The sequence below is a fragment of the Triplophysa dalaica genome, chromosome 12 (genome assembly GCF_015846415.1).
Source record: "Triplophysa dalaica isolate WHDGS20190420 chromosome 12, ASM1584641v1, whole genome shotgun sequence".
Classification (NCBI taxonomy): domain Eukaryota; kingdom Metazoa; phylum Chordata; class Actinopteri; order Cypriniformes; family Nemacheilidae; genus Triplophysa; species Triplophysa dalaica.
The window spans coordinates 11598021-11622815 of NC_079553.1; the positions used below are offsets into that span (position 1 = coordinate 11598021).

The 24795-nt window shown below is 38.4% G+C and overlaps 1 protein-coding gene across 5 annotated transcripts; it reads right to left on the reverse strand.

Moving 5' to 3' along the window:
- Positions 1-307: 307 nt before the first annotated feature.
- zyx (zyxin) lies at positions 308-22378 on the reverse strand. Of its 5 annotated transcripts, none has more exons than XM_056762295.1 (10): positions 22229-22378; positions 14053-14278; positions 12394-12638; positions 8967-9062; positions 7341-8165; positions 6884-7016; positions 3582-3751; positions 3234-3412; positions 2416-2536; positions 308-2313 (listed from the first exon to the last, which is right to left on the reverse strand). In XM_056762295.1, the coding sequence occupies exons 2-10, from the start codon at positions 14270-14272 to the stop codon at positions 2200-2202; spliced, it is 2103 nt and encodes a 700-aa protein (XP_056618273.1). In that variant the 5' UTR covers positions 14273-14278; positions 22229-22378; the 3' UTR covers positions 308-2199. The 5 variants fall into 5 exon arrangements, with proteins under 5 accessions (XP_056618273.1, XP_056618274.1, XP_056618271.1 ...); XM_056762296.1 differs by lacking the exon at positions 22229-22378 and adding an exon at positions 21830-21936; XM_056762293.1 differs by lacking the exon at positions 22229-22378 and adding an exon at positions 21632-21871.
- Positions 22379-24795: the final 2417 nt, after the last annotated feature.

The following is a 24795-nucleotide window of genomic DNA, read 5'->3' on the forward strand; positions in this document are numbered from 1 at the left end:
TATTTTATTTTATCGAATTGAATTGCCAACCCATTTACAATTTTGAAGGCATAACAACGTCCCAACTAGGACTTTCATAAAATCAGATCTCATTTCACGTTTCTCGTAATCAAACAAAATCACAGTGAGTTTATTATTACAGTATATTTAAATGTTTTTTAAATGAACAAATGATGTTATTAATCCACACCTGTTTATCTTCAAATACAGGAATGAGAGAGAGAGTTTGTAATAAGTTGTAAAGCATAACTTTAAAGGGGAGCTAAACTATTTACAATATTATAATGTGTGTAGAATGAACACAATATCCATAATCATGTTTTTTATTTCACAGTTATTAATGATAGATACCAGTATATTGTGAGTGTGACACCCTAGTCCCAACACACATAAAAATATCCTAACCGACTGCAGAATAAAATATATTAACCTAAACTTTAGGTCCGGCAGGATTTTATTTTTATTAGTTCAGAATACAGCACAAATGTGGAAGGAAAACAGACAATAGCAAAAATAACATGTTGGCATACATTTGACCGTAAACATACACACATTCACATATTACTGAGGAATTTATATGTTCAGCACTGATATAAAGGTTATACATTAATGGAAAGCTAAATCAGAAGTGGTCACAAATGGTACCATCTTACTGAAATAAGAACTATTGTGACAATACCAGCTTGAGAACAAGTCATCCCTAAAAATACTGCAATAACATAACAAATCATGCATAATGTGTTCGATTTAGTCATGTAATTGTTTTTTAATGATGGCAGCCATTGTTGTTCAGATGATTGCATTAAATACTAGATGTTTTTTGACAGGACAGGGATAATTCCCAGAAAAGACCCACATAGAGCTGTGCAGTGAAAGCTGATATGAACTTTTGTATGCTATGAATAATGCGCTACATACTGTATTTCTCAACATATTATCAAAAGCGAAAGCCAAAATAGTATTAGTCTGACAGAAATGAGATCCTTCTCCTATTTAAAGCTACTTAAGACGAAAACCATGAACTAAAAGAATGTGAGAAGATGATAGTGTGTAATGTTTAAAACATTATGAAAAAAAAGCCGTTCCGAAACATGTGAGACATGTGCTACCAATAACACTGTTGCATTCATTTATAAAAAGGATCTCTGCAGCTACGTGGAATATTTTCTGTTGTATATAGCCAGTGAGCTCTTGTTGAAGGATAACCTGAAGCCTTTTGTGCAAAAAATACTATTTTATCCCTAATCCAACTTTTTTTAGTAAGATGTAGCTACAATGTCTTGAAATAGACATATTACAGAAGGTCTACTGTATGTGTCATTACAACAGACCTAGTGACTAACATGCTATTTATTTGGAAATGATCGTCTAACCTATATTTTATTGTGCTTTACTTAATACCTCTGGCAAAATGTTTTGTTTTAAAACAGCAAAACAGCAAACATCTCACTGATACTGTTTATGATCAAGGCAATACTTATGCGTATCATCACGTTTTGTTCAGGTCCAAAAGAATGTGCTTTTTAAAATATTTGTTCATTTACAGGCAAACAGTTCCCTAAATGAATCATGCATAACAAATACAAATTGTGTCCCCCCCTCCTTCTTCTCCAAATGTTTTACATTTATGTCCTGACTCCTCACATCATGCACTTTTCACTACTTAAAAAATTGGTTTGGGAAAAAAAGTGCATGTATTGCTGTGGATATACAGCCTTTGTCGTTCCTAAGAAGTCAGCTGTGGTACAATTTATGGATTTTTTGAGATTTGTGAAAGGCATGCTGAGAGTCACATGGCTAAAAAACAGCCGTGCAATACATCACCTCTGCGCGGAGTCAGCCACTACAGTATAAATTCAGAATTTGGTCCAAAAAAAACAACAACTAAATTCACCCTAAAATCTCTACTTTGCATATTAAAACAACATGCAAAGGGGTTAAATTGTGTTGTATGCTAAACAGCCAATAAGAGGCACTACCGTTTTTAATTTGGAATAAAGGCCATTCAGCAAACAGCAGCAGATCTTTGTCAAAAACAAGTTAAATTTATGATGGACAAACATACTGTAAAAAAGTGTGAAAATGATTAATTGGAAAATGAGGAGTGTAAAAAGACTCACAAAGCCATGTGGCAAATACATAATCACATCTAAGCAAACTATGTGTTTGAATTTGGTTTTGGTTTGTGTGTCCACCAAATCACTGTTTGGCCTGCCTGGCACGTAGGGTGTGGCACTTCATGCACAGAATTCTGCCATCCAATGGGTAACAGCCATTCTCATCTGCCTCTATGGAAAGTGGGCGGGTACAATCCTGCAATGAAAAAGTCTTATATTTAAATACATATTTGTTCAACAACTTTTCTACTTCTAAAGAATGTGAATAAGTGAAAATAACAAGCAGAAATCTTCTCACCTCACATCGGTAGCACTTCAGGTGGAAGTTCTTTTCTAAGGCAACAACTCTGATCGTCTCTTCACTCCCAGCATCAGGAACAATCGGATCATTGCAGCTTACACAAAGTGGAGAGAAACGACTAAGAAAGACGGGAGAAAATGGAAATTATATGATTTGATTCAACATTTTTTACTAAAAACATTTTAATTTATAAAAAGATTTCTTTTTCTGTGAAAAAGTTACTTTTAAATTTGACTAATAAATCATTTTTTTTCATGGATAATTAGCATTAGTCAAATTATTGTTTATATATTAAATGTGTATTTTTGGCATTCATAATTTTTCCAAAACTTAATATTTACTACAATCACTAACATCTAATGTAAAAATTCTAATAATCAAAGATCTAGTGTGATAGTTCATCCAAAAAAGAAAATTCTGTCATCATTTACTCACCCTATTGTCATTTCATACCTTTATGACTTTCTAACTTTTGCAAAACACAAATTAAGATATTTTGAATAATGTTGGTAACCGGCACCCATTCAGTTGCATTGTTATTTGTCTATACAATAGAAGTGAATAGGTGTCGGAGCTGTTCGGTTACCAACTTTCTTCAAAAATATCTTCTTTTGTGTCCTGCAGAAGCAAGAAAGTCATACAGATTTGAAATAACAAGAGCATGAGTAAATGATGACAGAATTTCCATTTTTGCGTGATCTACAACTATAGTAACATAATTCCTCATTATTGTAATATTGATATTACTCAGTAATATTAATAAATCTTTACAGTTATAAGTAAAATAGAATATTTTACTGGTGCATGTGGCTCACCGATGGTAATCATTGACACAGTATGGGTTGTTGTTATCGTCGGTGATAAATGGAGCGCCCTCTAGTGTGCAGCTGCAGGTAGTGCATCTAAAGCAGTTGGCATGAAAACACTGGCCCACTGCCTTCAGGACTCGATCTGTGATCCGCTCCCCACAGCGCGAACATACAGACAAAGAGTTCTGCAAACCCACATTCACATCCGTAGAGAATCAGTAAAAGATAAGAAAAAAAGCCAAAACAAAGGCCAATGTCTATAAAAGGCGATATTTGTGTTTGTGTCCAAACAGGCTATTCATTTTAGTGTCAAACCAGTAAAAATGATTGTGACATGTTATGTGATGTGCTCACCATGTAGCAGTCCTCACACTGAGGTGTGCTGTCACGGTCATAGAACTGCATACCCTGCAGGGCACGCTGACAGGTCATGCAGCAGAAACAATGCGCATGGAAGAGTTTATCCATCGCTCTCACTGCAGGCTGAGATCTGGACAAAGTCTCACCACATTTGCCACACACCTCTGTAAAAAAACAAAACAAAATTTTATTTTGGAGCCGTATGTCACCCCTCCCCCTCCTCAGACTTGACCTCACAGGAGCTGCCAGACACATGAGTGTAATGTAACTCTTACACTAAGTTTATATGATCATTTATACGTTTGTTGTTTGCAAATATAACTCAATCAGTAGCTCGTTTCAGAGGTTGCGTCCTCCGGAGGTCGTATTTACGGTACATATTGATGTCTCGTTTAAATAACCGTAACAAAATTGTATATTACTCCTTGCGAGTTGTAAAATCATATAGTAATATTTTCTAAATTTGCAACGTAATAGTAGTGGAAAGGGTTGAATCTGCTCTGAACCAGATCATTTGTTTGCTGCAGTATGTTGTGATTGTCGCCAACTGAAAACCGAGATGTCGAAATAAAATAGTGGGTAAATCGTCAGGCACGGAATGCACATTTCAGAGTGGAATACCTGGCTGTAGAATTGTTTTTTGGACAAACCGATATATGAACTTTAGCATGTTTTCTTATGGCATGAATAAGTGTTTTTCTGTGTCTTTGGTGTGTTATAAATTCCCCATGCATGTATTAGACACGTACAATTGCAACAATTAAAGTGTCGGAACAAAAAATGCATTCTGTCTAAACGCGAATGCTCACCCAGACCTGCCTGAAACACCTCCTGTAACCACAACCCCACAAATGTACGTCAGTTCGTGGTATGATTTGACTAAGACCGGCAAAATGTATACACAAGTAATGTGGGCGTACCGGTCAGTACAAATGCTTTGGAACCTGATGTTCCAAATATGGTAAGAGGCGCTACAGTTCCGTGACATACTTGCAGTATTTGACCAATCACTACGCACTGGTTAACTGGCCAATCTGGTATGTGGAAAATACAGCGTTTTTGACCATAAATCGTGTATACACATTGCATTACATCTAATAAAAATGATAATATTCATTTTAGCCGTGTCATATGACCCCATTAAGGTATTGTATTGATTTAATACAGTAAAATTATTACATACAGCTCCTTTAATACTTCTATGCAAACTCCCTTTTCATAAGTAAATTGAGATGCACTGCTGGATTCCCTAACCTCTGCAAAAAATCTATAAAACACTGTGACAAATTTACAAAGCAATGCATGCTGTAATTTGCTACACACAAGCATTTCAGATCAGTTATGAGAAAGTGAATTTGCAGTTTCACATGTTGTTACTGCAATTCTTTGTGTCTTGGGGCTCTGATGAAGTTTCGACTCAACAGATACTGTTCACCCTTATACTCGTGAGTGATTGATTGATTCAGTTATTCAACATAAAATTTAAAACAAAATACAAACAAGTCCAAATATTAATTCATACACATTTTAAACATAACCCAAAGAAGCCAGAGGAATTCATCATATAAAGGGGTCAGATTTGAGCCATTATAAAATACCCCGATTTATAACTGCTGACTGCTTTACATAGCCTAAATATAACTTTATTTGTGACCCTGGACAACAAAACCAGTCTTAAGTAGCACAGGAACATTTTTAGTTGTTGCCAAAAATAAAATGTAGGGCTTAAAAATGTATTATTTTTTCCAAAAATCATTAGGATATTAAGTAGAGATTATGTTCCATGAAGATATTTTATAAATTTCCTACCGTAACTTTGTAAAAACTTTATTTTTGTGAGTGGCCTGCTACAATGCCTCAGATTAACAACTTCAAAGGCGACTTTCTCAATATTTAGCTTTTTTTGCACCCTCAGATTCCAGCTTTGTAAACAGTTGTTGTTCCACAAGATAGTATCCTATCCTAACATATACCAATAGAAAGCTTATTTCTTCAGTTTTCAGATGATGTAAAAATCTCAATTTCGAAAAATTGACGCTTGAGGCTGTTTTTGTCGACCAGGGTCACATTTACTTAATTTTATGACACCTTGCTATGCATATTTTCTAAAAGCAATTAGCCCCACAAAGCAGTGGGTTACTCTGCTTCGCGTCGTCAACGCCCTTAGCTGTTATAGAATGCAATGTAACCCACTGTTTCTTGGGGCTTACTGCTTTAGTGGTCCTAGGTATTTCAAAATACCAAGACATTTCCTGTTACCTGTTGCCATCAATGACATATGTAAAAGTGGGTTGTCTAAATCAGGGATTTTCAAACTGTGGGTTGGGACCCACTTGTGGGTCACACGGTGGCATGAGGTGGGTCGTGGAAAGTCACTTGGCTGTTAAATAACAATATTTTTTTATATTTTACCATAAGATAATTTGGTATTTCAGCTTAAATTTGATTTATTCTATGTAGAGAAATAAAAACTACTCTATTTTAAGAGGATGTCTGTGCATTTTCCTTTGCAACAATATTTTGGTGGGTCTCAAGAAAGATTTTTACTGTCTAGGTGGGTCCTGGAATATTAAAAGTTTGGGAATCGCTGGTCTAAATGAACAAATAACTACTTTGACTACTTTGAGGCTTTTATCAAAAGTGACTTACAGATAGTTCATAATTAAATTCATTGAAGAATACAATGCTTTAAATATCAAAGAGAGTGAGATCATTACGCTCAGTCATGCAGAGAGCTTTAGAAAAGAGAGATGAACTATGAAATGTTTAGACAGATAATACAGAAATACGCAGAGATAGAGAGAATATCAAATCAAACACCTCCACACAGACAGATAAAGGAAGGGCGTCAGACACAGAGTGGGAGACGTCTGGCACCATCACACACTCAATGTTTATTACAGCTTGTCTACTGTGTCTAAATGAGAACCATATGGATGTCTGTGAGGCTAAAAAGTGGTTAACCAAGACATCCATGTGAACATAAAAAAAATTAAGTCTGAAAGCACATGAAAAGGTAAGTAATAAGGGTGTGGGTGTGTTACCAAAGTGGAGAGGATAAAGCTCACCGTGTGTGCCTATAGGAGGAGAGCTGATAAGAGTGTGTGTGTGTGTGTATGTTGTTTACTTTAGTTTAAGTACAAAATGTACTTATGGTTAACAAAATCCGATAAAACCTGACATTAGCTATACTGTGGGAACCATCTAATGATATTTTCTTATAGATAAATGATCTATCATTAGCAACAATTGAATTCAACAATAAGTCAACAGTTTGTATGTGTGTGTATGTGTACCTGTAGGAGGAGAGGTGATCACAGGTGGATGTTTGTCCATGTCTTTAATGAACTCTTTGGTCATTTTTTCCAGCTCTTCCACTTCCCTCATAGTCAGAGGAGCTCCACCAGGACCTGAACCTGATCCTGATACCTATCAAACAGCACAAAACGTTTTTCATAAAGACATTAGAACTACAAAAAAACCTCTGAATTTCTTCTTTTATTTTGTCTAAGCAATATAATGTTCAAGTCAAACTCATTAGGCTGGAATACATTCCATAACTACGTACAGATGTTTGACCCGATCTGCGAGTCAACAATTGTTGCAGAAAGTCAGCACAAGTCTGCAGATTTTGTGAAGTCGGATTTAGCAGATTTCACAGAAATTCGCATTCTGTACACGCAAAGACTCCCGTTTTTTTGGTTATAAACATTCTGTGTATTTATTTTAATGCATGAGACAAAGCAAACCCACCTTGGGTGAAACAGTGTTTCCTGTAGGTCTGTTGAATAAGACGACAGGTGACATCTTATGCTCAGGTGCAGCAGGAGGAGGTGGAGCAACGCTTTCTTGACTACCAATGGGAGATGATGCAGAGTGATTATAAGAATGTTGAGGGGTGGGAACACTCGCTTGGGGAGAAACCCGGGCAGGAGGGGTGGAAGCAGGAGCTGGAGGAGTAAACCGGGCAGGAGGGGCGGAAGCGGGAGCTGGAGGAGTACACCGGGCAGGAGGGGCGGAAGCAGGAGCTGGAGGAGAAACCCGGGCAGGAGGAGCTGTGGGAGGAGCAGCAGGAGGGGCTGCAGGAGGTGGTGGAAAGGAACTCTGAGCAGGAGATTTAACAGAGTTATTAAACACTCTTGCGCCTCCAGAAAGTGCAGGACTCCCTGTTTTAGGACCAAAATTTGAAGGAGCAGCTGCGGGAGGAGCGGCAGGAGGGGCTGCAGGAGGTGTTGGGAAAGAACTCTGAGCAGGAGATTTAACAGAGTTATTAAACACTCTTGCGCCTCCAGATACTGCAGGACTCCCTGTTTTAGGACCAAAATTTGAATTCGGCTGACTGGTAGTAAAGTTGGTTTTTGGGGCAACGGTTGGGTTTTTGGCCAGTGCAGGAGCGGGGACAGATGCTGTGCTCTGATTGGCCGGTCGCACACGGGCACGTAGCTCCTCAGCCCAGGGGGCAGGGGGTGGACGATCCTGAAGCTCAGGAGGTGGTAGAAAGGAAAGCATAGGCTTAGGGGCAGTAGGTGGAGGTGCAGACGGCTTTGGCGCTGGTGCTGATGAAACATGGCTGGGTAACTAATCAAACAAACATAAAGACACATTACTACATAATGCAACTGACAAAAGCATAAAAAGGAAACAAAAACTGGATTACAAAATCTCTATTGCAAGATTACGAATGTTTTTCCTCTATATAACTTCCTCTATTCTCCAGAGTGTCATAGAAATAAAACAAGTTTCTTTTATGGGATGTTATCGGCACATTTTTCACACTGCTCTCTTAAAGCGACAAATGGTTGTCAAGCTCACTGATAATACATTTACTAGTTCATACATCTTGTCCAAATATATACATCTCAAGTCTTCTAAACCCATACAAGACTTGCATAAACAATCTTCAGATGTAAACTAAAAATCGTAAAATATTATTGATGCATATAAACATTCAGTGCAAGGATACCCATAAAAAACAGGCCAAGTCCATTCTTGACAAGCATGATTATTCACAATTCCTCATGGCAATGAATAATTTAAAAGTTCCAACTGATGAAATTGGTCAAGAAATGTTATTATAATAGTGCTGTTTATTCAGAAAAACTGTAGCTTCCTTATAGCTGCTCTGTGCAATACGGTTGCACTACTAACATATTTTTTAATCTGTTCAGATTTTAAAAGTCTTGTAGTGTGATCCAGGCTTAAGTCGACATATGTTTATGACCATGCCGACATAAACAGGCTCACACCATTAGTTCTTAATAGTCATGTGACTGATCACGATGCGATTTTTTTTTATCTGTTTGAGGTGAACTTTTCCAAACATTAATTGATTCTTGACGTTCAGGATTCAGAGTATCAAGGCTGCACATGTGTGTTTACCTTCGGGTTAAATGGTCCGCTGGTCTCCATCTCTGATAACATACTAGTCAAAGAGCCCAGCTGCCTGTCAAAACTTGTCTGTTTCTCCAGCAGCCTCTACAAAAAAAGAACGACAGTTTAGAAGAGAAGAATGACAAGAGATGAAGAATGGCTGGCATTAAAACAAAAGCTAAAACATAATGTTTGAAAAAGAAATAACAGAGATAAAAGACAGATACAAATAAAGTCAATGGAAGTTGTGCCTTTCGAGAAGCATCCAAGGACTATAATTAAAACCAACCCAAGACATATAATCGGAGGAAAGTAGAAAAGTAAAAGGACAGAAATACAACTGAATATACAATGAGAGGAACAGCTTATGCCTGCCGGACACTTCCCTTTATTGCCACCTGCTGCGCATCGCATTTTTGGCATGGCACTCCGAGTGCCTGAAGTTGAAAAAAAATCTATTCGGATCAGAAAAGCGGTTGATGTCATGCATCGTTTTTCCCATTGTCCAATCAAATGAAAGGTGAGGCGGGCATTCCATTGTTGCAACGGAACCTACAGTTGCTTGAAACTGACAGGGCAGCTTCGGTGGTTGCATAGAAACAAACAAAAAAAAAATTTGAGCATTGTCTGAATTTTTGTTAAAGCGTAGCCTAGAACGCGAGGGTCTCGAGAGGCAGGTTTCCGGAAATATTCACTAAAAGCACCTCCTCCGCCACGTTGCCATCAAATAAAACAGTTGTCATGCCAACTTGATGCTGTGTACTGGTTGTTTGGCTCTGATAAGACTAAAGCTAATAAATCCCCACTTGCATTTGAAAATATAAAGTTTCATATCATTTTTGGGGTAATTATGATTTGGATAATTGGTAGAAAAGGTAGAACTGAATGAAAAATATTATATTTAGTCTTTTCTTAAAATGTTTTCCATTAAAAATTAGTTCGAAATATATTTTTAAGATAATTTAAGTCATTTTTGGGTTCCCCCATAGGACATGATTCAATTCGAGCACTGCTTCCTGGTTAAAATTCTCTGTCAAAGGTAAACAACAAAAAAATGCTAATATGAAGTGTTTTAAAACTACAGGAAAACCACGATGCTAACCTTTAAGTTGATGACAAAACCCCAGATAGCCAGACAGGAGTTTATTTTTCTGATGAATTATAAAAAGGTTGACGGTACAGATTAAGTGTGCATGGAGACTGACGAACACTGAGTATATAAAAGATTTTTTTAAATAATAAGAAATATTCATAACGGTTGTTTAAACAACAGCCTCATATGAAAAGAGTGGATGTTTAGATGCAGAAAAGAAAAGAAATGTGTCTGTTCCTTCAGACAGGACTTAAAAAGTCGATGCCATATTCAATTCAACACTGGATCTTTAAGACTACTATCATTTTGTGACAATGGCTGGAACTGTGTTGTCAATATCTTCTACATCACATCCACTGCTATAGTAAAGATTTTAAGTGTTAGCATGATGACAAAGGACAGAACTGGAAAGTAGCTGTCAGTGAAAACAGGAAATTCTGCCAGTGACAGTCTATCGTGACATCACTAGGCTCATGACCGAGACATTTTATGCATTTGTGCACTTACAAAAAAGTATTACAGAAATCAACTAAAATTAAATACATCAGATTAAAGGGATACTTCAACCAAAAATGAATATTCTGTCATGAATGACTCACTCTTTGGTTGAACACAGAGAAAGGAATTTGGACGAATGCTTGTAGCCAAACAGTTCTTGGACCCCATTGACTACCATAGTAGGAAAAATTACAATTGTGGTCAAAAGAGCCCCATAACTGTTTGCTGTCCTACATTCTTCAAAATATCTTAATGGAACAAAATAAATTATAAAGTAATTTTTCCTACTATGCATTCTACCAAATATCTTTCTCTGTGTTAATAAGAAAACAGAAATTTATACAGATTTGGAACAACACCAAGGGGAGTAAATGAGGACAGAATTTTTATTTGGGGGTGAACTGTCCCTTTAAGATCTGTTACAATCAACTCCGCCACCAGACAGTGGCATCGCAGGGTAATCTCACAACATTTAGAGAACATTCACAGCTACTGAAACCTGTCTGTAACTGCTGTAGTTCTTCTGCTGTGTTTATCGTCTTAGGGTCTATTTGACTGAACGGGGCCCTGTGAGAGTGAAGATGTAGCCCAATTACGTCGCCCGCACCGCAATAACACATCCATAAATAGAGCCGGTGCTTATATGGACATGTCAGGAGTCCGCATACACGACTGCATCTCACAGGAGATCATAGTTTACTGCTTCAAACTGCTCCAATTTTTCAATATCCCTTATATGTCCTATTCCCACAATAAACATACGACTCAAAAATGCTGGAATGCCATATCTCATAAGTGTAATAATGGAATTGTCTAGACCTTAAAAAGTCTAATGCAGGGCAAAAACAATGGCCAGTCTGGAAAAACGAACATTTTTACTGTTTATGCAGTTAAAGGGAAAGTTCACCCAAAAATGAAAATTCTGTCATGAATTACTCGCTCTCTAGTTGTTCCAAACCTGTATACATTTCTTTGTTTGTTTGAACACAGAGGAAGATATTTGGATGATTGTTTGTAACCAAAACGTTATTGGCCAACATTGACTACCATGGTAGGAAAATTGACAATGGTAGAAGTGCCCCAAAACCGATTGCTGTCCCACATTGTTCAAAAATATCAGACAGAACATATAAAAAATTATAAAGGGATATTTCCTACAATGGTTGTCAATGGGGTCCAAGAACTGTTTGGTTATAAACATTTTTAAAAAAATCTTTCTCTGTGTTCATCAAAACAAAGAAATGTATGCCGATTTGGAACAACTCAATGGGGAGCAAATGATGACAGAATTTTTATTTTTGGGTGAAGTATCCCTTTAAAAGAATAGTTCAGCCATGAAACGTCTGTCATCATTTAGTAACCTGTTGTTGTTTTTTGTTGAAAAACCCACATGACTTAATTTTGTTAAGATATATAAAAGAATGTCTGGAACGTGTTGTTTCATAATAAGAACTGGGGCTGTCAAAAATGACGAAAAGCACCACAGAAGTAGTCCACGCGGTCGATCAGCCATATTCCAAGTCTTCTAAAACCCATTTGACAGATTTGTGTGAAAAACAGTCTGAACTTTAACACATTTTCCACTGAACGGGAGTATAAACGAGATTCAATTTCAGACGCTTGCAAATCGAAATTTCAGTCTGCTCCATACACAAAGTTATCAAATGGCTTCACAAGATATATTTATGCTGCCTATTTTGTCATTTTTGAAGCCCCAGTGCCCACGATGATAAGCAACACTCTAAAAAGTCTGTAATGATATGAATGTGAACGAATACATGATGACAAAATTGCTTTTTGGGTGAACCAGGCCTGATGTGCACTGACGAAAATCTATCAACTTACCTGAGAGCTGACACCAGCACCAGTTTCAGGGAGAGGAGGAGGTGGAGGGGGAGGAGGGGGGAAGTGGGTAGACGGTACGGAGATGAACTCCTCAGGAGGTGCAGGAATGGGCAGGTCTTCTGCGACTGGGGGTGGGGCTGGGAATGCAGGAGGGGCATCATGTGCAGGGGGTGTGGTCTGGCATTCCGGAGGAGGGGCTGGGAGCTCGGCATCATCCAGCGGAGGAGGAGGTGGGGGCGGGAAATCTAATGAACAGAGGCGGTGAATTTTATTACGCGCCCACTTATTAACAATGACAAAACACTTTGTTTTTTTTCCACTTCCTTCATTTCATTGGATGCACAATGGCTGTGTACTTCCTTTATGGATGCTACGTAGATACTGAATACATCACATATTAATGAAAAGAGAACAATGCTATAAAAGGATGATCCAGATTCAGCAGCACATGACCTACAGAACTCTTTCAACACAGACTGAATCACGGCTTCTCTATCAGCTGAGTTGTTGCCAAGTACATGTGTTGCAATGTTACCCTAAAAGGAGACAATCAGAATTGTGAAATCCTACTAAATGCAAAGATAAACAAAGAGCATGTCTAATACAGGTAGCACGCGCTTTTTCAGACAGCTTATAATAATAACAACCATAGACATATATTATGTATGTATATTAACTAGACGCCTCATTGTCCGCTGGATCGCACGTCAACGCCGCCGCCATATTGGTAAGGGTAAAAGCCGACTATAAAGACATACGAGTAAATGCTGGAGCTGCAATATTCTGAATGAAAACACAACATCGTTTTTATTTCAAAACCTTTCTATTTATGTGGAGTACAGAAACGTTTTGGCTCCAGTTAAAAATGCTTAGATTTGAAAATGTATTTATTGTCAAATGGAACTGTTACAACTCAGGCTTGTCAAGCAATCATTTAGGCTTAATTGTGTGCACATGGCTAATGTGAAATAATTTAAGGTAGATCAAAATGCACATGATCAAAACACAGCTCGTGCACTTGAAAATCCTGGGAAATATCAAAACAATGCATCTTTACTTTATGACTTTATACTGCTATTTCATACATATAATGCAGGGCTATTTGTTTTACTGTATCACATTCATCATGTTTACTGTAACGGTTTTACCGTATTAACAAAATAACATCTTTTATCTATGAAAATGTCTAAAATGACAACAGAAAAAGCCATTTCCAGAGTGACATTTTTTTTACTATATATTACCTTGGGTTTTTTGAATATTTTGAAGAATGCTTGCAACCAAACAGTTGTTGGTCACAATTGACTACCACAGTAGGGAAATGGTAGTCAAAAGTTCCTCAGAACTGTTTGCTTTCCTAAATTCTTCTAAATATCTTCTTTTGTGTTGAACAGAACAAAGAAATTGATAGAGATTTGGAACAACTGGTGAGGGTGAGTATATGAAGACAGAATTGTAGTATTTGGGTGAACTGTTCCTTTAAGTGTTCACTGGTTGTTTAAAAAAGCAAACTGGTTGTTCAAAATCACTGGTGCAACCACTTATCTAAATGATGATCTGTTTGCCGACCAATGATGGGAGGACAGTGTTAAGGAAGCATGGTTGAACACAATTGATTGCAATTTCATTTGGTGACTCTAGTCAAGTAAATATTCTTACCCTCACTGAAAGTTGAAGGGGGCGGAGGCATCTCTCCAACTCGTCCAATTACCCCAGTGCTTACAAACGGCAGGGGCTGCGATTGGGCCATCTGTCCTTTGGGTCGTGGGGGAGCGACAGATGCAAACCTTTTAGGTTGGTTGTAGAAAGAAGGAGCGGTGACTTTGAGGGAAACCGAGGAGGTTACCACGATGGGCTTGCTGCCGTTGGAGTCAGCCATCTTAATCTGAAAGTGATGTAAGCAGAAACATGTCATTTATGAGCAAATAAAGACCACACAACAGTACCAGATTGCGTGTATTCATGGCGCAATATTTTTAATTGAAATATGACACTGTAATTTAAGTCAGCCAGGAATGATCTAGGTAGCAGAGTTTGGCAAAACAGCAAATGGAGAGAGAAAGAGAGAGAGAGAGAGAGAGAGAGAGAATTCCATCTGTATGTAAGTTAGTTAAACATCTGGGTAACGTTTAAACAACCTCAAACACATATCACAGGTTTTTAATGACCTGAATATGAGGCGGAAATTAATGTTTGTGAAGTCACATTTGGCAGTAAATTGTTGGGATGTTAAAACAGATGGTGAGAGATCAGTTCCACTTAATTATACTGTAACAACAAGGAAGTAAATACATTATGGTGAATCATTTTTTTCCTGTACTTTTAAAACTTAAGTTCCAGCTTTTAAACTTCTTTAACATTGTCTACCACATTCTGTGTGCTCTGTACACATTTCTTTGGTCAGGTAAAACAAGGAAATCTTTGAAATAGATGCCAAGACACTAGTTTACTTCCTCTTATATAATCTCAGGTTCTGTTTTGTTGTCCGAAATAACTTGTTTCATATCCACACTTTGTTTTCACTCTCAAAGCTCAACACAAACAGTTAGGATTGTTCGAAAGCACCAATTCTCTTTTTATCCGAATGAAAACCCCCTAGATCTCCCTATTAAGGCCCGTTGCATTGGATTGCGCAGGCATGGGACACAGTTAGTGACGGGCACACAGCATTTCACTGTTCTCCTGTTCAAGAACATTATTTCTGTAGCACACACTCGTGCAAGCTCTCCAAACTAAGGGTCAACAGTGCTGTCGTGGTTTTCCTCTTATGAGGCTTTGGGATATATTGAACTGAGCTGAAACAGTTCAAGTGCTTTGAGACATGTGGATGTGATATACCGCAGGAGTGTTCAAGTGGCATGAGTTATGCACAAATATTTACCTAAGGCATGTTCGCCATTAAAGATGACGCCATTACCTCATTCCCCATGTCCTGCTTCTGCAGCTGAGCCCAGTCTCATTTGACCCTGTGACTCAGAACTGTTTCCCTTCTGTATTTCTCATAACACAGCTAGCACACCCTATCGAATACTCTCATACTTTCAAAAGTATGAATTACAGATTATGGCAAAGACTTTCAAGATATCATACTCGGCCTGTCCTGTCCCAGCCAATTAGCTCACTCATTCAACTCTTGCATTTTGAAGGAGATGATGTACAGGGGCAGATTACAATACATGGAAAATGTTCTTCATCAAATGAGGACATGATTTGGTTACTCTAGCCTAATTACTTTATTTTGACCTGTCAAATCATGTCAAAGTCTGTTAATGTCAACAACTAATGGAGAACAAAAGGTAACATAAAAAAACACAGGTTTGCACGACAGTCCTCTTCTATAATTATATAACTAGGATTGTTTCATTTTATTCAAACAGACACGGAACCTAAAAACTTATCGTTTATTTTAGAGAAAATGACTTGTTTATGTAGATTAAAACAGCCCAACAGTATATAAACTAACCAACTTTAGATATGTAAAAACACTATAATGCATTTTAATATGAACAAACAACGAATTTATATTTAACAATATGCAGCCGTTAAAGGCACGCAATGAATGTTGGGATAGCCGACGATGTTAAGGATTCATTCGTTGTCCTTGTCAGCCCACGGAAACATGATCGCATTTTGAGGCTGCCTTTGAAATGGGACATCCTTCAGTCGTGCTGCTGTGGCACAATCGGTCTTGAGATGTAGCTTTCGAAGCACGCAGCCCCCGAATTTGGATACCGCTGTAGTTCCAGGAAATGCCAATGGTCATATTCTATCGCAGTTCTTCAAACCGTTTCAGGTATTTTCATGATAATAAAGTACACTGCTTAAAAAAATGAAGGGAACAGCTGAATCATACTGTATAAGATCTCAATGAATTACATTTCCAGGTTAAAACTCTTCACTAATATACTTTGCATAAAAACTAAATAATGTGACAATGGTCAATGAAAGCCAAAATCATAAATTCATTCAGGCCAGGAATTACAGTAAAATCACTGGGGGCGGGGGAATGGAAATACTGGCTGATTCAACTTGTTTGAATTTCATCACAGTATCTCATAATGTTAGTCAGAAATGTGCATGGCCCCACATGCCTAAATGAACTCTCAACAATGTCTGGACATTCCCCTGAAGAGATGGCAAATGGTGTCATGAGGGATCTCCTCCCCAGAGTTTGTCAGAGCATAAGTGAGGTTTCTGGGCTGTCTATGGTGATACTTTACGGCTTCAGATACATGAGATCCCAGAGGTTCTAAACTGGATTTAGATATGGGGAACGTGATGGCCAGTCAATGTCATCAATGGCTTCATCATCCAGAAACTGAGGTTGAGCATGATTATGCACCAGGAGGGCTCTACACTGCACCAGCATAAGATCTGACAATAGATCTCAGGATTTCATCCCGATACTTCATAGCACGTGGAAGTCTGTAAGACCTTCTGAGAATGGTCCTCCCCAGACCAGTGAGACCACCCTTGCTATTGCCTCTTCAGTGTACCAATTGTAGCTTTTATTTGAACCACAACAAGTCAAAATGGTTCACAATAACTTATAACTTATAACCCTTAAATGTATATTTATAATGATGATGATGTTTGACGCGTGTTGCTTATAAAATGTGCAATAAACAACTCAATCTCATAGTGATTTTAGATCGAGCAGTTCTTCCCACTGATCAAAAAGCCGTAGTTCACGGAAGAGCTGTGCATAAAACACAGAATAGAAGCCTATGCGATTTCAGAATCGCCCTAGACAGGTATAATTAGTGTGAATCTCGATATATTGTCCCAGCCCTATGAAGCATACAAACTTGCTTTGGCATCAAAGCGTCTTCTTTTTCTTTTTGCTTAACTTAGCTATAGTATTGAAGTATTTAGCTGTGGTATTTACATTTTCAGGTGGTCACTTTAATAACATTAGGTCTTCGAGAAAATATAAAAAAAATGTGGTTAACTGTCAGTAAAAGTCCTTTTAACTTAACAACCTGTCAGACCTTGTTTTTAATCCCTAAAAAGGAAACTTGTTGAAGCAAGATTTTTTATAATCTTATTTACATTTTTGAAACCAAAATTCTGTGAGTATCACCCATGAGTAATTTTCCATCCATCCATCCATTTTCTACCGCTTATCCGAACTACCTCGGGTCACGGGGAGCCTGCGCCTATCTCAGGAGTCATCGGGCATCAAGGCAGGATACACCCTGGATGGAGTGCCAACCCATCGCAGGGCACACACACTCACTCATTCACTCACGCACGCACTCACACCCTACGGACAATTTTTACAGAGATGCCAATCAACCTACCATGCATGTCTTTGGACCAGGGGAGGAAACTGGAGTACCCGGAGGAAACCCCCGAGGCACGGGGAGAACATGCAAACTCCACACACACAAGTTGGAAGCGGGAATCGAACTCCCAACCCTGGAGGTGTGAGGCGAACGTGCTAACCACTAAGCATGAGTAATTTTATTTCATGATAATGGTAACTTGCTGCTGAAAGTTTGTGATTAAAAATTCTTTATAAAATAAAAACAAAAATTCAAAACATGTAAACTAAAATGACAAAATAGACAACTGGGACTGGATAAACTACATTGTAAAAATAATTAAATATACATCTCACGGGATCATACATTGATCAGATTATATAGTATACCATATTCAAAAACCCCAAAAATTTAACTATTCTCCGACTTGTAGAAACAAAACAAGGCCACAATGACAGCATATGTATATACCACACACCCTTATTCTGTACTTCCTGATGAATGATTTTTATTGAGGGGATGTTTAGCAGTTACGTCTCACATAAATCCGCAACCACAAGCCTGAGCAAGTTGAGGCATGAACGAAAGAGTTCTGGATCTCACAAATATTGCTAAAATATCTTAAATCACGTGACGGGAGGCACAGATCCTTTCATGGGTGATTTAGGATTCTTCCCTAGCGGTTACAGATGCTTTAATGTGGTCTACCACACCATATTCATATCTGAAGAGTTCCTAATGGATTTTGCATAAATATACAGTAAATGGAAGCACAAAAGTTTAGGCCGAAAAGAGACTATTCCTTTGTCCCAATTCACCTTCTATCTGTCCTAAATAGTAACCGAAAAAATAGAATGAGTATGTCCCAAATAATAGTTCATCCAGATAGTCTACTCTACATTTTAACAGCTGATATTACCCAGAAGTGATAGCGAGAGGGCGGAGTTTAGTGACGCTACACTGCATTAATCCAATTAAATAAAAGATACTTAAAAGACTATTTCTAGGCCCCGGTTTTCAGTGTGCCGAGAGAGGTACATATGAAGTGCTAATTGTTCATCTCTCGTCTGGTTCAGGAGTGGAGTTTAATAGTGCAGAGGTACACGTTTTAAGGAATAATCACAAGCCCAATAGTTTTTGTTTTGCGTCCCTCGGATCCAAATCAATACCAAAAAAGCTTAAGAGTACCCAAGGCCTGGTATACTTAAAGCAAAATCGAAAAAACAACAAAGACTGGTGTCATTTTGAATCAATACTGGAAAAAACAAAGGTGTTTTTGATTTTGCTAAACAACTATCATTGGTTGAACATAGGTGGGTGAATACTGTGGGCAGACCTGAAGCTCTACAGGGGGACACAAAGACCAATGGAAATTACTTTAAGTCTCTCTTGCCACAAAACAGCTTAGCTTAATCCATCAAGGAGAACAAGAGCTTATCATCATCGTCTATAAGTTTCAGTTTTGGTACAAACACCTACTCTTCCTTCTGTGAGCTTTGATTTGTTGTGTTATTAGAGGGATTCAAACATTGGCTTTCTCTAGTTCTAGCTGAGAAATAGTTTTTCCTATTCAAGGAGGCCACCATCTGGCAGATTGTGTGTTTGGTCTTCACAGACAGCAGTCATGTTTGGGTACATAAAATGATGTGGGTACATTTCTGATAACGTGAAGATAGACAATACAAAAAACACCAGTAACACTACTCAATCCAGTCCAAAAACATATCCAATGGAAACACTGTGTGACGTCTATTAACTTCTATGGAGAATAGCTCCAGCAACGGATTTGGTCTGATCAAACTAACACTTTCAGAATGTGTGTGTGTGTGTGTGTGTGTGTGCTGTGGAAGAAGAAACAGCTGCAATATAAAAATTCCAATGGTCTTAGTCATACGTCTGCATTTCATCACTTGATCACAATGACTATGAGATATAAGGAGTATGACTGCTTTTTTCATGTGGATAGAAGAAATAGCTCAATGGATGGACTGAAGACTGTCGAAATCAGATCCTGGCTCCATGGAGCCTCCTTGTGCAGCCTTGATGGATATTGTGGCCTCTAAATGTTACAGTCAATGACAAACTTGGCGACTAGGTGAGTGTCAGTGCATGAGACATGCAAACTCGCTGACATTCTGTTGTTCACAAGCATGCAAAAGAAGGAAATAAATAACGGGATATGTTGAAAATGCAGTGAGAAATTTCTATTGCGTTGACACTGAAAATTGCTGATGGACAGAAAGCTCTTTATCACACGTCAAACACACACAGCCATTAACCAAGAGAAATGTGTCATAGTTCCGCTGTGGGTTCCTATGGCTGGAGTCGGCTAATCATTTTCTTGTTGCAGTTTTCTGGCTTCCTCTACAGATGATCTCATCTCAGCACCGAAATGTCTCGGGGTTACAGCGAGTAACAAAGCATGTAGAAAATAATCCATGTTGACTGCTCTGTGTGTGTGTAAAGTGTTGATCTTTTAACGGTTGTAGTTTAAGGTCAATAAAATGGTTTAAAAGCAATAGAAACTTTTCACCTGATACAGAGACAATGATAAAAGGTGAGCTGTCATCGACTGTTCGATAAGCAAACCAAAGCGGTCGGTTACAAAAGAATTTGTCACCCATGACATCACTGATGTTGAACAATATCTACAATCACATTACTGATGAATAATATGCGACTCATTTCCTTTTCCAACTCAACAAAAAAGTACAAAGCCGGTCTGTTGGTTTTTGATACAAATGGCAGTCTTCTTGACAACATTACCATACTGAACGTATGACACGCACACACACGCTTTGTCAGTGTTACCTATGGAGTGCAATATGCATACAGCTCATTTCCGTAATTGCGTCATAGGGTGCGTGTGGTCATATAATGTGGGCCAAAGTGCGTAGATTACGTGACTTCGTCCAATCATACACATTACAACGCATGCTTTCCATTTCATGTACACCATATGCATATTCGTAAATTAATGACCAAAGAAGAAGACGGACCTCGGTTACAACAATTGAACGGAATTCGAGGAAATGAATATAGCATCAATGGAAATAAGCTTTGTTGTTTTAAGCTATTTGTATCAACACGCAATGTGTGGTTGCTAAGCAACGTAGCGGATTAACATTAACATCATTAACGTATAAAGAACGTTTCTAGCAACCCATCCGATCACAATAATGGCTGAATATCTTCTTACAAACAAGAACGTTATACCGAATATATGCATTCTTGAGTAAAACAAATCGTATGCTGTTGCTTGTAGGTTTTATTCCAGGAAGACGAGTAAACATGCGTAATATTCTTATTGAACATGAAAATCCCAAATCCCACTGGCGTCGCCTAAATGCCAGCGAACCCCCATTGTCATCTTTAGGGACTCCACCCAGAGGAATCCTCGGTTCATTCACAACGCTCTCTTTTTACACACTGAATTGACTTTGAAAGGTTTTATATTCGTCAAGCTGGTGTTACTGTTCGCTTCTCCGTGCAGCCTAAAACATGTTTCTTTCACCTTATATGGATATCTGACTGGAAACCCAGTGACACGAGGGCTAAATCTACCGACAAGCAAGCTTAAGAAAAGTAAGAAAGAAAACCATATCTTATTGTTTTGTCAAACTCTCCCCCTGAACCTAAAGATGATTTCATATTTGAGACTTTATTTTAGTTTACATTAGACATGTTCCTGCGGTAAACGCATGCCCCACCCCTTTCAATGTAACGTTACCTTCATTAACATACAGTTATTTGTATGCACAGTTATGTGTATGTTAAAATACCTTTACTAAGAATAATGTATAAAGCCACCCATGACACATTCCCACAACCAAAAGCATTAAACCACAGCCAATATATCACAATATACAACCATCAACTGCTACAAATGTAAATGCATGTTAGGATTGAAAAAAAAATATATGAAAGCCTACCTCTATTTCTGTGTGACAAACCGAAATAAAGGCACTTACTGGTCGTTACTCCAGAAGAGGTGCAGTTATACCAGAACAGATTCTCTAATGCAGCAGATACGTTTGTTTTTAAATCACTGCAACCTTACGGATAATTATTTTATTTATCGCTTTTCTTTCTTTATATCGCTTTAAGTCGTTGTCTTGGCGTTACGCACCATTCTGAATAAAGAAGACTGCTTTCGTTAGGCTGCTCACCAGTGAATCTGATCTGTCCGCATGAACTTTTTCTAATGTACCGACACAAGACACACTTCCGGTTTCAGCTTCCGCATTCTCCTGACCACTGAAGGCGGGACAAACCTGCGGCCAATGATGACTACACTGCTGATAAAAATCTGCGGGCTGCCAACTCAAATATGCGAGGAGACCTGAAGCGACTCCCGAGAGACACATTTATTTAAAATATGTGTGACTGGATGTCACACGTTTTACTCGAGTGAATATTTCTCGGGGTAAGTTTGCTTTTCAAAATTAATAGACCATCTTTGAGACACAAACTTGAGTATATGTTACAGATGTATGCATGACTGCCATTGGACAGCGTTCAAACAAAATGTGTTGTTACAGTGTGTAGTTTTATTTAAACAGATTTACCTCTCAGGTTGTGTGTGTCTCTCTATTTCCCTTATCGCTCTCCTGCAGGCCATACAAATGTTAGATTTCTTTCTAGATGATAACTCTCTCCTGTCTCAGATGCACAGCTGTTGGACCCTCCCCCTACATGTCTCTTAAAGGAATGACACCACCCCTCACTCCAAACAAGTTCTCTCTCGTTTGACTTTTGCACAGGTCATGTGTATTACAAACCAAACTCTCTCTCTCACCCCCTTTGGATTCTTCAAACATTCTTCATTCTATGACATCAGCCCTGCCTGCCTTTCCTTGTAAGGGCAGAGCGGGTGAGTAAGGGAGCCAGTGAGAGGGAGAGAAATGAGGAGAGATACAGAAGGTTTGGGTTGATTAGATACAGACACAGGAATGGTTGGCAGTACACGGAAGAAAAGAGAGAAGAAGAACACGCAGTGCTCTGTGCGGCAGTCAAAAAGACACCAAACTTAGCATCTCGCTAAAAATCAAAACTTCTAAATTTGTTTTAATAGCTGTGGTGAGCGTTTATTTTGCTATCCATACTACTTTCCAACTTGATAAGTTAAAAAAAAAAAATTCTCACAGGGTTCAACAAACAACACAAGCTGTTTTAACCTTGGTAAAAAATCCAACATGAACCAGTAAGAATTTAAAGCTTGGGGCTGGTCTTTCTGGCGGACCAGCACAGCCATGCTTGTTTACCCACAATAATTCCAGTCACACTAACATTCTGTTCTCAAAGTAGCTCAAAACGTTCTTGCAGTTTTCTTATATTAGCTGAACTTTTCAAACAGTCATAAATGTTTTCGTAACTTAAGAGGAAGAATGCCTTTCTGATGAAGCTGGTTGCACAAGTTTTGGAATCGCTAACCTAAAATTAATATTCTTTCACATTTGTCATATTTTTTTCTGAGAAACACAAAACTTGTTCCAAAATTCGCATAACTTGTTTTATTATGTGCTTTTAAAGTCCGAGTGAAATTAAAAATGACGATTTTTATTTTGCCATGAAATATTGCAGTGTTCATAGTAAAAAGCTTATGAATGTGGGTCATTTTCTTTATAAAATTCATATACCCTCATAATCTTCATTTAAAACTTGCAAATGCACTTCCGCCCTGAAATGACTCTGGCCAGCTGGAGCATCCGTTAACTCCTCCCCTTCAACATTCAGTCTGCTGCCAGTTTCAACTCAAAAACAGCTGTTTTTACACATCCAATCAATTCGCAGTGAAAAACGCAAGCCACAACCTATCATTTTTACCCTTTGACATTCCCTTTCACTCGGAAATGTGTCAGAATACTGAAGAAAAAACGATTGCAACTTCCGGTGCACTGGGACTTTAAGCTCCATAAAAGTACAAAAATTGTGTCAGCATTTACCGAGAAACTTAACCTCCACTGCAGCTGTAAAATATGACTTATGGTGCAGGTCATTGTCATCAAAAGTCATGTCAAAGTCTCAAGTGTCTTTTAACCAAATCTCATGACATCACCCCTACAATAACATGAAGGTTTGTTTTGATTTTTGAGTGCCTGCTCCTTAGGAAACCTAGTGGAGTCCCCACTACCATCCAAAACATAAATGCTCCTGATGCTGGTGATCTTAATAAAATAAAAAGGATGTGGTGGCTGTACTTCTACTATCATGCAGGAAGGTAATTCCACCCATCCTGCCCATCTGTTTTAAACCACCTCTCTCTCTCTTGTTCTCTCCCTCGCACTAACAATCTTTATCCTCCTGAGGCCTATTAATGATTCAGGTGCATTATGTTTTTTCTTTTTTCACAAAGTGGCCTGGAAAATATCTGCTGTTCATTCCGTCTCCGCGACTCTCAGCCGCAGTCTCTCATTTAGCATACACGCTAAGCGAACTGCCAGGGGAACATATGGCCATCATTCAAATGAGCACTCCAAAACAACAACGCAATTGTGTTACTATGGAAAAAGCTATCATTAAACATAGTGCTTGTTTTGATCCTTCGATACGCATTCTGATTCCAACCGAACATTCTGTGTGGTTGCTTAGTGGGTCATGTCCCTCTCAAAAAAAGCTGAATATTTCCTGACCGGACATGCATAAAAACTGTAGTTTATGAGGTTTGGAGAGATAACCTCAGCGAGCAATAGCACTTGAACACTTCAGTCAGTTTGAAGATGACTTTTCACAGAAGGAGACCTGGTATCAAAGTGGATCCTGGAGCTCTGCCAACGGAACAGTCCATGGCATGGAACAATTAGAGTAAAGCTATGACTCATAGTGTGCATGTACTGTACTTCTCAGCAAGCTCGGCTTTAACATGCACATTCAGTGACAGAGTCAGCTCAATTTACTGGACCCAGAGAGAGGGTCATATTACCCGTCCTCCTTTTCCTTCTAACTTTTTCTCTTGTGTCAGGAAAATAAAATTTGTGTTCTCTCAAAGAAATGTGCATGTAACCAAACATGTATAAACACGTACAGAGCGCACAGTCTACTCACAAAGAAAAAGCAACACTTTTACTAAGGACTTCTGTAAATTAAATTGTGCAAACCAGAAGCAATCATACTCAACAAATGGAGAAGGAATGGC

What these genes read in the sequence shown, in the direction of transcription:
- zyx (XM_056762292.1), bottom strand. An exon ending in AGTGTGAGGACTGCTACATG is followed by an intron (nt 3,413 to 3,581) that starts GTGAGCACATCA and finishes GTGGGTTTGCAG; the next exon opens with AACTCTTTGTCTGTATGTTC. An exon ending in TGTGTCAATGATTACCATCG is followed by an intron (nt 2,537 to 3,233) that starts GTGAGCCACATG and finishes CGTCTTTCTTAG; the next exon opens with TCGTTTCTCTCCACTTTGTG.